The sequence below is a fragment of the Zootoca vivipara genome, chromosome 10, assembly GCF_963506605.1.
Source record: "Zootoca vivipara chromosome 10, rZooViv1.1, whole genome shotgun sequence".
Lineage (NCBI taxonomy): Eukaryota > Metazoa > Chordata > Lepidosauria > Squamata > Lacertidae > Zootoca > Zootoca vivipara.
Window position 1 is genome coordinate 43566248 of NC_083285.1, and position 11610 is coordinate 43577857.

Sequence of the window (11610 nt, forward strand, 5' to 3'; positions counted from 1 at the left end):
TGTACTGTACTGATTGAGAGGCATAATATGTGCTACAGTGTTTTCTGTTTTGGGAAATGCATAGTTCAGATAAGTACAACAGCCCAGTTACTTTATTGCAATGTGGGGCTCTTTGTATTCCTCAGTAGAGAACAGCCCAGGATCGATGGTTTTTTTTGTCTGCACGCAACATACAGGTAGGTTGTTTGCACAGACTGTGAGAGGGAAATTTGCCAGTTCAAATAGCTCCTGCTTCATTTGACTTCTGTAATTGTACACTGGAGAAATGAGAAGTCTAGTAGTAAGCTTCAATGCTAAAAAGATCAGAAATGAACGTTCATTTAAAAAACGTATCATGGAATATCTTGTTAGCTCATGCAGAATACAACCATTGAATGCTCTGGTATGTTCTGGCCATGTCCCACTTGGTGCTGCTTGGTTCCACTTACCAGCTAAAGAGCGACGAAGCGGTGATGTCCATTGTTTCTCCAGTAAAACGTCTGTCGAAATGCCAGTCCAACATCTTCCCTTCCAAATAAATTACTGTGTGGGCTTTAAGTTGAAAGATTTAAACTCTAAACTTTAGAGGCTTTTTGGGTCGGATCAGTGCTCTGTTTCAACCCTTACTGGTATTTAAACACATTCCTGTTGTATTAACAAAGACTTGAATGGAAGGATTCATAGCTCAGTGGTATTCAGGCACAGCATACTAAAAAGCTATGTTACTATTAGTTTGTAAATTGTCCTTTTGATACCATCTTGTTTTCTTTTGTAGGTATGAATAAAAATACTTGTCAATAAAGATTGAACTCTTTCATTTAAAAGGTAGAACCTCATATGCTCTTTTTCCTGTAAGAAATACCTAATTTCTCTATGCAACAAGTATAGGAATGAACATTTTAATGTCCATAGTAGGCTGCAATGGTTTTGTAGCCGATTGACTGGCTGAACCGAAAGAGTGCTCACTAATGGTTCCTCAGCATTGTGGAAAAAACAAGTGGGGTGCCACAGGGTTCTCTCTTGGGCCCATTGTAGCTCAAGGTCTTTATAACTGACCTGGATGGACCAAACTGGGAGGGGCAGCTAAAGACTAAATCTGGATTCAAGACGATCATAACAGATTGGAGAGCTGGGCCCAAACTAACAAAATACTGCACTTAGGCAGGAAGAACAAGCTCACAAATAGAAGATGGGGGACACCTGGCTTACTAGTACATGTGAAAAAGGTCTAGGGGTCTTAGTGGACCATAAGTGTGACGGAGCAGCCAAAAAGGCTAATGCTCTTCTAGGCTGCATCAACAGAAGTATAGTGTTCAGATCAAGGGAAGTAATAGTTCTGCTTGCCTTGGTCAGACCCCAACTGGAGTACTGTGTCTAGCTCTTGGTGCCACAATTTAAAAGGGTTGTTGACAAGCTGGAATCTGTGCAGAGGAGGGTATCTAAGATTATCAAGGGTCTGGAAGCCAAGCCTTATGAGGAACGGTTAAGGAAGTTGGGAATGTTTAGCCTGGAAAAGAGATTTGATAGTCTCATTCAAGTAGTCTAGAGAGAGAAATAGAGATAATTGTGAGAAAAATATACCAAAAGATACTTCACACTATTTTATTTGTCATAAGCACAGTTCAAACACACACAAACATCCCCATACAAAAGAAAACGTAGGTACTGATCCAACACTAAATTAGAAAGTGTTACGTCTAAAGTGTTAGCTACCTGGACCTCAAATCTCTCGGGCCCAGTCTGCTAGTCACAGTGTAGAGAAGCAGGCAAGTTCTCTGAATGTGAACTGAGCCATATGGGGAAAAGGCTGAAGAGGACATCCTCCAGTCCTGGAGCAGGGTCTTCAGGAGCTTCCTTCGCTTGTGTGTGTCTTCAGATAGGCATTGGGAGGCTCAGCTTCTTGCCTTTTAATACTAAATGGAAAAAATGAATTAAGACTTCAACTTTTTGATCTGGCAAAAAGGAAGGCCACCTTGCCTCTACCAAATGCATTCATGCTGCCATGGTGACATTTTTAAATAGTCCTATGCTAAAATAATAGTTTTTGGAGTGTTTTGCATAGTTTCCAGTATTTGTAATGACTCCCCACCCCCAAGAGGCTTCTTCACACTGCTTTAACATGCAGAGCACACTACTTGTATAGCAATGTAGAAATTGTCTTACCGTATATGCTTGGTAGCTTTTGATTTGGGTTTATGTGTTTAATATTTCATGTAATTTATTTAAAAGCATTGATCAACCACTCAACGTTTTAAAAATCTAAGCAGTATACAATATACCGTTAAAATAGTATTTTTAAAAAATAAGACACAGCAAAATAAAAACATGTAAAAAATAAAAATTCAGGAGGCTTCAATCACATAAAATGGCCCTCTCATGGGTCAGGGAGGAAGTCTTTACAAGATTTTGGAAAGTAACTGATGGCTGCTGCTTTACAAATGACATATACTGCTGCTTAATTCTGAGGGTGTTTTTTTTTTTTTTACTGCTGGGGCTCTCCCGCTGGAGAAATTGCAAAACTGCATTTTTGAATGCCAATTTTCAACTCACTGCCCCATAATATTCTGCAAGCAGCAGTACCGCAATCAGAATTTTCCTATATGACCTAAGTGCTCTTGCCCATCTGTACAAGACCAGGTGGTCAGACAAGCGCTGTTAAATGTTTGGGGTTGAAAAGAAACACAGCCAACAGGTTCTGTGGAGCGGAGGGGTGGGGAGAGCAGAGCTATAGCTAACCTGCCTAATCTCTGCCACAATTGTCAGTTTCAGTCACTGACTAGCCAGCATTCTGTGATCCTTACCTTTCGTGACATAGAGGTAAAAAAAGTCGCAGTAGAAGATGGTCTGTACTACTCCAGACACCACAGCAATTTGATCGTAGAAGTTCTCTGTGTGGTAGCGCCAGATCCAGTTTGCAAGGTAGAGAGCGCGATAGAGGCCCAAGAAGAAAAGGTAGTGTGTTGTGATAGTTTCAGCTTCACCTGTTTTGCTAATCATGAAAAGTTGTGGAAGGATAGCCACTGATTCCAGATAAATTGAAAAAGTCCAGAGAATCTAAGGAAAAAATAAAGGTAAGTCCATGTTAAATGTTAAGTAGTACATGAATCAGTCCAGAGAAAAACATGACAATTTTATTTTGGCCCACCTGTCCTTTACCTTTCATCATTGGGCAAAAGAAAGTTCAGTTCCAGACACCAAAGGTTCAAGGAAACTTGATGCAATTATTACCTCCTTCCACTTACTATGAATGGCTTTCTTACCTCTAAAGGGGTGAAACTGTGGTTTTCTAAAAATGACAGGCCTGTAACTGGAACTAAAAGGAATTCGAGGCGGAAAGAGTCATTCTCACTATCAAAGGTTTTCCGGAATTTCCCATAGATCAGGTACACGGTAACATAGGCACAACTTAAGAAAACAACCTGCAGAGGAATACAAAAAAACAACTTTCCCATAGTGCAAATCTTTGAGGATTGGTCTACCAAAACTTTGCTGGAACCCACTAACCTAAGTGTGTGCTGGCTGTTCTTTGGCTGATTGCAGACAAGATTCAATTTGTTTTCATTTCATATAATCATAGAGTTGGAAGAGACCACAAGGGCCATCCAGTCCAACCCCCTGCCAAGCAGGAATTACCTTATATTTTGCCTAAGGTACTCTGGTTTGGCATCTTTAATGCACTCTTAAGATGATCAGCAGCAGCATGTATTTTATATTATATGCATGTACACACACACACACGTACGAAGCCCATTAACTACATTTCTTGTTCTTCCCTAGCCACGCTTGCTTAACCTGCTGTAAGAGTGGCTTTACAAGCCTCAGATTGGTACACCTTGTTCCAATCAGACTCTGTGGGTCATTACCACTGCTGTAGCTTAAGCAGTGGGGGAACAGGGTAGAGGCTGGGCTGCACTGCACATACCGGTATTTAAAATGTCATCTTTCTCTGACACTCTGCTTTTCCTCCCCGGTACAACAAAAACCTAGTGTGCACTGGGACTATTCTATTAGAGCCCTGAGCACTGTAGCTCTGTGTTTGTAAACAAGTTCATTGTGGCTTTGGGATGGGAATGGACAACCTTGTTCAATCTCAATGAAACAAGATGCTGAGTGATTGTATCACTTTATTTCTTTATAATTGAAATCCTTTCAGTAAAATATTAGTAGAAAACCCTCTACCCTCCACTGAAAATGGCCTTTTTCAAAGGTTATAAATCAGGGTCTGAACATACCAGAATTGTTCCTATCTCAGACTGACTAGATGGAGACCACTTGAACTCGCCCTTACCTTCATGACAGTATTATAGATGGAGATGAAGTTCGTGACCAGGTCAAGGTAACGGCTTGTGAAGACGAGTGCAAAAAGGATCTGGCTCTTTCCTGAGATACCTGCAGGCCAAAAAGGGAAATTAAATGAGCAGGAGAAGTGCCTGGGTCTTTGGCACAGGCATAATAGACAAGCAGAGTCCTTAGTTGGGTGAGGAAGGTAGCGACGAACACCACAAGCCACAAACTTCAGAGCTCCCCACAGAGGCGGACCTGAATCCTCTGGCAGCACAAACACAGCCTGGAGAGGGTCACCCTTCTGCCAAGTGAAAAGGCACAGCAGAATGAAAGAGTGCTGTTCCAGCTTCAACACTCAAGCCAGCTCCACTGCCAAGTGAACTGGAGAACCTGTGGATGACTTCCCAGGATCCAGGGTGGGAAGAAAGATAACCCACACACCATCATTGTATTGATGCCCAACACAGAAAATCAGCATAAACACAGTGGTTTGTTAAGGATGTTAACAATCATAGGGGTAGACTACCGTTCCCAGGATTCTTTGGGGGAAGCTTTAAATGAGTGGTGTGGATGTGAGCAGTGTTGCCTCTCTTTTCTGAAAGACAAGTTGACGCTGTTGACCTACAGTATATTGTCTGGAAACTGAGTGTAGAAAATAAATGGTTATGAAAGAACTCAAGGAGGCGTGGGGAGCAGTGCAGGAGAAAGGTAATTGATCCCCAGGTGGCATCAGTTTTTGTTCATGGAAACACAAAAAGAGCCTTATGGTACTTTGAAAACTAACAGATTTATTGTACAGCTGGAGGCCACAAGAAGCCTGTTACCGCTTAAGATGCCACGAGCCTCTTTTTCCTGTAAGAGACTAACATGGCTACTATCTGGATTTTGTTTGTAGGTTTTTCTCTATTACTCCCTTATGTAGAGCTCAAAGTAAGGCAGCAAAGTGGGAAGGGGGGCAGCAGGTGGGAAAGTGAGGAAGCCAGAGCAAGATTCACAGACCGCTGCTGCTAACCCACTCAGCCCTAGCGCTTCTAGCAAACACACTAGTATTATTATTATTTATTAAGCCGAAGATCCTAGGGCAGTGTATGACATTAAGAACATAATTTACACAGTACAATAAAAACACAATGCACAGCATAATGATAAAATAATCATAACAACAGTCCCCTCCCACACATTTAACAAGCCATAGATTACTTAATGGTCAAAGGCCTGGATAAAGAGGAATGTTTTCGACAATGTTCTGGACACCTCTCAAGATTCTGCTATAGCAGCAGAGTTAAGATGCCGATGGAGGCAAGGAATTTTTATCCTCAAAATGCTTGGCAAACAAGTCACAGCGAGCTACCATAGGTTCTACCACCTCTTTGGGGCCAGTCTGCAAAAGGCCCCACAGTAGCCAGAAAAGCTCTGCCAGATACCACAGTGAGGGTGAAGTGCAGGTAGCAAGTATGTCTTCTTTCCTGCCTTCTCTGCCACTGAATAAGCTAAAAAAAAAAGCGCACTCACCAGTGTTCAGTTGTATTTGTCTGGAGTTCCCCTCCACATGCGTTCATCTCCCAGCTTGCTTATTTGGCCTATGTTCGGTAGTATATCACAGAGCCAAACAGGCTCCACGAAGCACTCAGGAGCAATCGTGTCAATGGCCCAAGCCATTCAGATATTTAACCGGAGTGCCGGTCATAACAGCCAACCCGCACACACGTCCCCCCGGCCATCTGGAAACCACTTGGATCCATCAACCTCTGAGGGCAGACCATCCTGAAAGGTCTCCCGCCTCTGCAGAATGGGGAAGGTGCTGAAAGTCTAAAGCTCAACAAGAAGTCCTCTGGCCATGACAAGGGACTAATGTCAACATCCCCCGCTTTCAGATCACCCTTTTCCCACCCAGCCAAAAAAGACAAATATTGCACGGTGTGCAATTGTAAGTGCTTGTTTTGTCCATGTTACACATGTGGCATGTCACTTGAGGTAGGGGTGTTTGTGATTCAGGCCAGCATGGCTGTTTTCTCCCCCACCCCAAATGGATTTATTCAAACTGCTCCCGTCAATGTATCTTGCCAAACTATGAGACCATTCTCAATCCTTGCTCAGTCATTTTGCTGCCCTCAACACTTTCCATACTTCTAGTTACAGGTAGGTAGCTGTGTTGGTCTGAGTCGAAGCAAAAAAAAAATTCCTTCAGTAGCACCTTAAAGACCAACTAAGTTTTTATTTTGGTATGAGCTTTCATGTGCATGCACACTTCTTCAGATTCTGTTTCAAGTGTATCTGAAGAAGTGTGCATGCACATGAAAAGCTCATACCAAAATAAAAACTTAGTTGGTCTTTAAGGTGCTACTGAAGGATTTTTTTTATTTTACTTTCCATACTGATTGACATTGAACAGTTCAAATGGCAATATTCACTGGGCCAGCCTCTTCTGTGCTGAGAGTGCAACAAGTTCCTGAATGCAGAGAAATGAGATTAAACAGATTGGAAGATCAAAGCTAGAAAAGTAGATTAGGGAGCCATTGTTGGTTTACAGGTTGGTGGCATTTTTGCCATCTGGAGGGGCACTCTTGCACTATAGCACAACAAAAGCCGGATACAACTGCCATGGTGTGAAGCTATCTACCGTATGTATGGGTGGTGCATAAACGAAGTATTATGTCCGCCCCAAAACTTTGCAAGATACAAACAGTATTCAAAGTGGAGCTGCGTATAAATGCCCTAATACCACCATGAACACAAATCAGCATGAATATCCAACGAAAAGGATGTCAGCTTAAACTTAAAGGGTCCTGAGTTAAGGTGGACTTTAGTAGATAAAAGGCTGCCCATTCCTGCTTTGAGGTGCTGAAGACTCTTCATTGTTTTTTGCAACACAAAAGAGCTGCTTATTATTATTATTTTTGAATAGTTTAACATCTCAAAATAAACATTTTGCATATCATATAACCAATCACTTTCCCCCTTCCCCTTCCATGGTTCATTTTAGTTGTCTATCATTCCTGCATATTTTGCTATAACCATTTTAAGTCAGCTCTCCTACCTTACATCACACAAATATTAAACTGTTGAATTTATAATAATGCTGTCAGCGTTTTCAACCGTGCACAGTTAATTCCCCTCTACTCAGCAAAACGTTTCCACTCCTCTATCATTATTTCTTCTGAGGCAGTAAAATGAGAAAGTAAAAATATGCTGTTTATTGGATAAATGTTGTGAGCAGTTGCAAACATTTAACAGTCATAGGCATCTTCAGGTGAAAGAGACCAAAGACAAGTTTTAATCAGCAGCGCATTGTGTGGCCCTGCAGTTTCCTTTTACAGTGATGCTCCTATACGTCTTGTTTTTCAGCCTCAACGGGGTAGTGCAAAAAGGCAGGATGTCTAGAAATTATGCTGAACGTACAGAACCAAACTCAATTCCACAAGTTCATTCCTCCTCCCGCTACAAACTTAAACAGTTTCCAATTTGCCATACCCCAGGACACATACACCACACCGGGGACTGTGATATGGCTATACCACTTCAACTGCCACATCACACCACCACTCCTAAATGAATTTTAGATTCCACCCACAAAGAGCGGGGGGGGGGGAGTTTAATGGAGTGGGACGGGCTTGTAAGGAGGAAACTAGAGATGGAAGAAGTTTTAACAAGAGGCCATGGAAATACTGCCGGAGAAGAGGAGTGGGGAGAGCGGAAATCAAGAAAGTAAAAGGAGTTAGCAGCATACACTCTGGGACTCCCCAAAATTTTCTCTATGAACACAGTCAGGCTTTGAGGTGGTGGGGAAGAAGATTAAAAGGCCCACTGTAGTTCACAATCAATATTAAATTGAGAACAAGCAGTGTATATTAAGAACATTTGTTGTGGTTGTTTTTTTAATACCACACAAGAACCAAAACTTGGGAGATTAGATATATAGGAGACATGGGGGGGGGGTTCATAAATGCACCTCCTAAACAGCACTTTTGGTTTTTCTGCATTCATGCAGTGCTGTTTCACATTTTCAGTTCTGCACAGCACAGTCCTATATATGTTTCTTCAAAAGTGTCCTATGCTTACCTCAAATCCATAGGATTGCAGACTTAATGAAAGGACAAGTCATTGTCCTGGGCAATCCATTTCTCTGTTCCCTGTCGATCCAGTTCCTTTGTTCTTTACCAGTTTACTTAAATCCTTGGCAGAGGTTTCCCGGCTGTATTGTGCTTCCCAGCCATCACCCCCACCCCTCTGCCCTGGGGAAATATTCTATCTGAAATGCAGAAGGATTCCCGTCTTATCCACACACACACCCAAGGCATTTACTTTGCTCAGGTTTACAAAATGTGTTTTAGTTGGTGAAAAGTCCCAGAAGGAATGCACGCAACTGGCTACAAATCTCAAAATTTGCAGAAAATAATGGGGACTGAAAATTCCATAAAGTGATATTGTAGGAGCATCCCTGTGACATTGAAAGGACCTCACCTGGGCAGGGTTGCCTGTCAAGACAATGGGACAGGTGTCTAGCATGAGACATGGGGAAAGTGTTGATCTCAGTGAGTTATCAAGAGCTATTTGCTTTAATAGCTGTTTCTCTTATTTCCTATCAATATTCCATGTTAATTCATTTATGCTGCATTGTCCTACAAAGCTACTGGGAAAGACGTAAAACAGCCAGCTTCTTAGGCGAGTACTATAGTCTAGGCTGTGGTCACACTCCCACTTACTGTGCACTCACAGAGTTTCCAGTGCTGTTTTTTAAATCTGCGCTCACACAACAGTTACCCAAAATGCATATGCATTCCATACTTCCTTGCAAAATACTACTGTTGGATGTGCTATTACTCAATCCAATTTGAGTCCTTAAGCCATTCCTAACTTATCTCCAGCAAACGTCGGGGCACCTTTGCATAGGGTGCCCCATCCGTGCCCCCCTGGTGTGTACACCAACAAATCTGACACTAATGAAGTCGTGCTGATGTGAACAGCTAGAGGGGAAAGAGTTGTGAAATGCAGGGGTGGGAGAACAAATTCACTGTGCTTGAAAGTGATAATGTGAACACACCTTAGGGCAGATGTGTGACCCACGCAGGCTGAGGCCAAACCCAAATCCTTAGTCTCTGGGGCACAGTTTTGTGTTCTGGTGATAAGTAACTCCCAGAAACTTTGTCTGCTCCCTTCTTTTCCTTCTGCATTGTTTCTGCACCAGCACCTTGTCAACGGGATGAAGAGGGAAGGAGAACAAGAACTTACCAGCACATGACTTTGATCTCCAGATCTTCCCCAGCAACATGATCATGGCTAATAGGTGAGATACATCACCCAGGATCCGAAATATGTTCATGCTGGCCAAAGAATGTCCCAGAGAGTCCTGAAGGAAAACCAGCTAGTTTATATTCCGAGGAGGATTGTGGCCCTACAGCAGGCCTCTTCGCTTTTCTTAGCAGATGCTTTCTGGTTCCTCACTTGGATAAGGGTGTCTCTCTTCCTCTTTCTTCAACAGCCAAATGATTCCTTTCTATTCCAACTGAATAATCTGCTAAGCAAAATGTAGCCTTTCCCTCTCTTGGAAGGATTAGACTTGCACTACCTATCTTTGTCTCCACCAGGATTCTGCAATGAGCTTAGAATTTGAACTTTTGGTGCACTTATGCTTTCCCCTCTTGATCACTTTTGTCTGTAGGGAAGTCTTTGGTTCGCTGGCTCTCCTAAGTCGTTCTGCTCCCTCTGACAGAGGAGTGGAAGAACATCCCAGCCAAAGCTTTGCAGTCCCAGCAGAGGCACTGGGTGACGTGGCGTGGATGCTGTTTGTACTGAGGGTGGAGACGGAGGCGGGAGCAACTAGGCCGAGTTAAACTTTCTCCTGCATCCTTCCAACTTCTCAAGTTACAACCTTGAATGTCCTTAAAGAGGAAAAGACAGTTAAGAGGGGCAGACATCCCTTTGCAAGCTTGAGGGGGGAAATTACTGTAATGTGAATTGCTCCAGATTCCAGAGATTTGGAGGAGGGGGCATTATAATATGTATTCCTTACTCAGGGCCCCAATGCAAAGTAGTGTCGCCAAACCCTCAGTGTTCTTTTGCAGACCTATTTAGTCTGCAAATAGATTTGTAGGACCAGGGTCACAGGGTGCTTTCTTGATTTTAATTGGCTTTCCTTCACTATGTTCCAGTTTTTGTCGTCAGGAAGTATTTCTGCCAGGCATTTCCCCCTTGCTCAAGTCGCTTTGGGGACATAAAAGAGTTTTGTGGCACCTTATAAACCGGCCACTTTTTAATAATGGCATCAACTTTCACCGACCGGAGCCCAGATGCATGGAACATGAACCTCGGTTGTTAGACACACACATGCAAAGCGGGGAAATGTAACCAAATGTAAAAGAGTTAACAGTGAGGGGGGGGAAGTATTTGATCCCCTGCTAAATTTGCCCATTTGCCCTCTGACGAAGAAATAGCCAGCCCATAATTTTAATGGTAGGTTTATTGTAGATGTGAGGGACAGAATAACAACAGGAAAACCCCTAGAAACCATGGAGCCACCCCCCCCACAAGAACATGAGGTTCCTTAGCAAGCAGCCTCCTGCACTTGCTGAGGCTCTTCGCTTCAGAAGTCTGTCCTTCAACTTGCCTATGGAAGGGAAATGGGATGCAGGGCCGGTGCTAGGTTTTTTGCGCCCTAGGCGAGAAGTTCCGGAGGTGCGCGGGGAGCAGCAGAGAAGCGGCAGCGGCAGAAGGGCGAGTGGGGCCCACCAGCCAGCATGATCAGCAGGGTCTTGCAGGCTGCAGCGGAGCAGAGAGCGGGAGGAGGCAGCCCCGCCCCCAGGCTTGCGCTCCCAGCGATCCCCGCGCGCCTCCGGAGCTTTGTGCAGGGAGCGGCAGCCTGGGGCCGCCTCAACTGAACAGCTGAGAGGCGCGGAGAGGTGCCCCCAGGCTCACACTCCCCCTGCGCACCTCCAGAACTTCTCGCCGGGAGCGCAAGTCTGGGGCCGCCTCGCCCGCCTTTCAGCTGTTCAGAGGAGGCGGCCCCAGGCCCACGCTCCCCGCACGCCTCTGGATAGCGGCCTGAGGCAGCCCCAGGCAGCACCGGCGGCGGGCGGCCTGGTCAGCGCCCCCTCCATTTTGGCGCCCTAGGCCGTGGCCTAGTTCGCCTTAATGGAAGCACCGACCCTGATGGGATGTTCCAGAGCATGAGAGACCAGGACCCCCCCCCTCACATGTGTTGCGTGTGGAGACCCTTTAACCAGCCCTAAGAATAAATTCAGACAGGCCTCAAATTTTGGTTTGGTTTTTGACAGAATTTAGGCCACAACTTTATTGGTTACAAATCAAGTTCGACTAGGTACCTGCAGCCCTGCAGGCAGCGCTGACTCT

General features: G+C 44.2%; 1 protein-coding gene across 1 annotated transcript; it reads right to left on the reverse strand.

Moving 5' to 3' along the window:
• Positions 1–1567: 1567 nt before the first annotated feature.
• Positions 1568–10009, reverse strand: KDELR3 (KDEL endoplasmic reticulum protein retention receptor 3). The gene is made up of 5 exons (XM_035126915.1): positions 9493–10009; positions 4268–4368; positions 3240–3398; positions 2781–3033; positions 1568–1892 (listed from the first exon to the last, which is right to left on the reverse strand). Exons 1-5 carry the CDS (start codon positions 9581–9583, stop codon positions 1852–1854), a joined length of 645 nt encoding a protein of 214 aa, XP_034982806.1. The 5' UTR covers positions 9584–10009; the 3' UTR covers positions 1568–1851.
• Positions 10010–11610: the final 1601 nt, after the last annotated feature.

What these genes read in the sequence shown, in the direction of transcription:
- KDELR3 (XM_035126915.1), bottom strand. Translation starts at nt 9,583, where the DNA reads ATGAACATATTTCGGATCCTGGGTGATGTATCTCACCTATTAGCCATG. An exon ending in ACAGTTTCACCCCTTTAGAG is followed by an intron (nt 3,034 to 3,239) that starts GTAAGAAAGCCA and finishes TTTTTTCCTTAG; the next exon opens with ATTCTCTGGACTTTTTCAAT. An exon ending in TTACCTCTATGTCACGAAAG is followed by an intron (nt 1,893 to 2,780) that starts GTAAGGATCACA and finishes TTTTCCATTTAG; the next exon opens with TATTAAAAGGCAAGAAGCTG.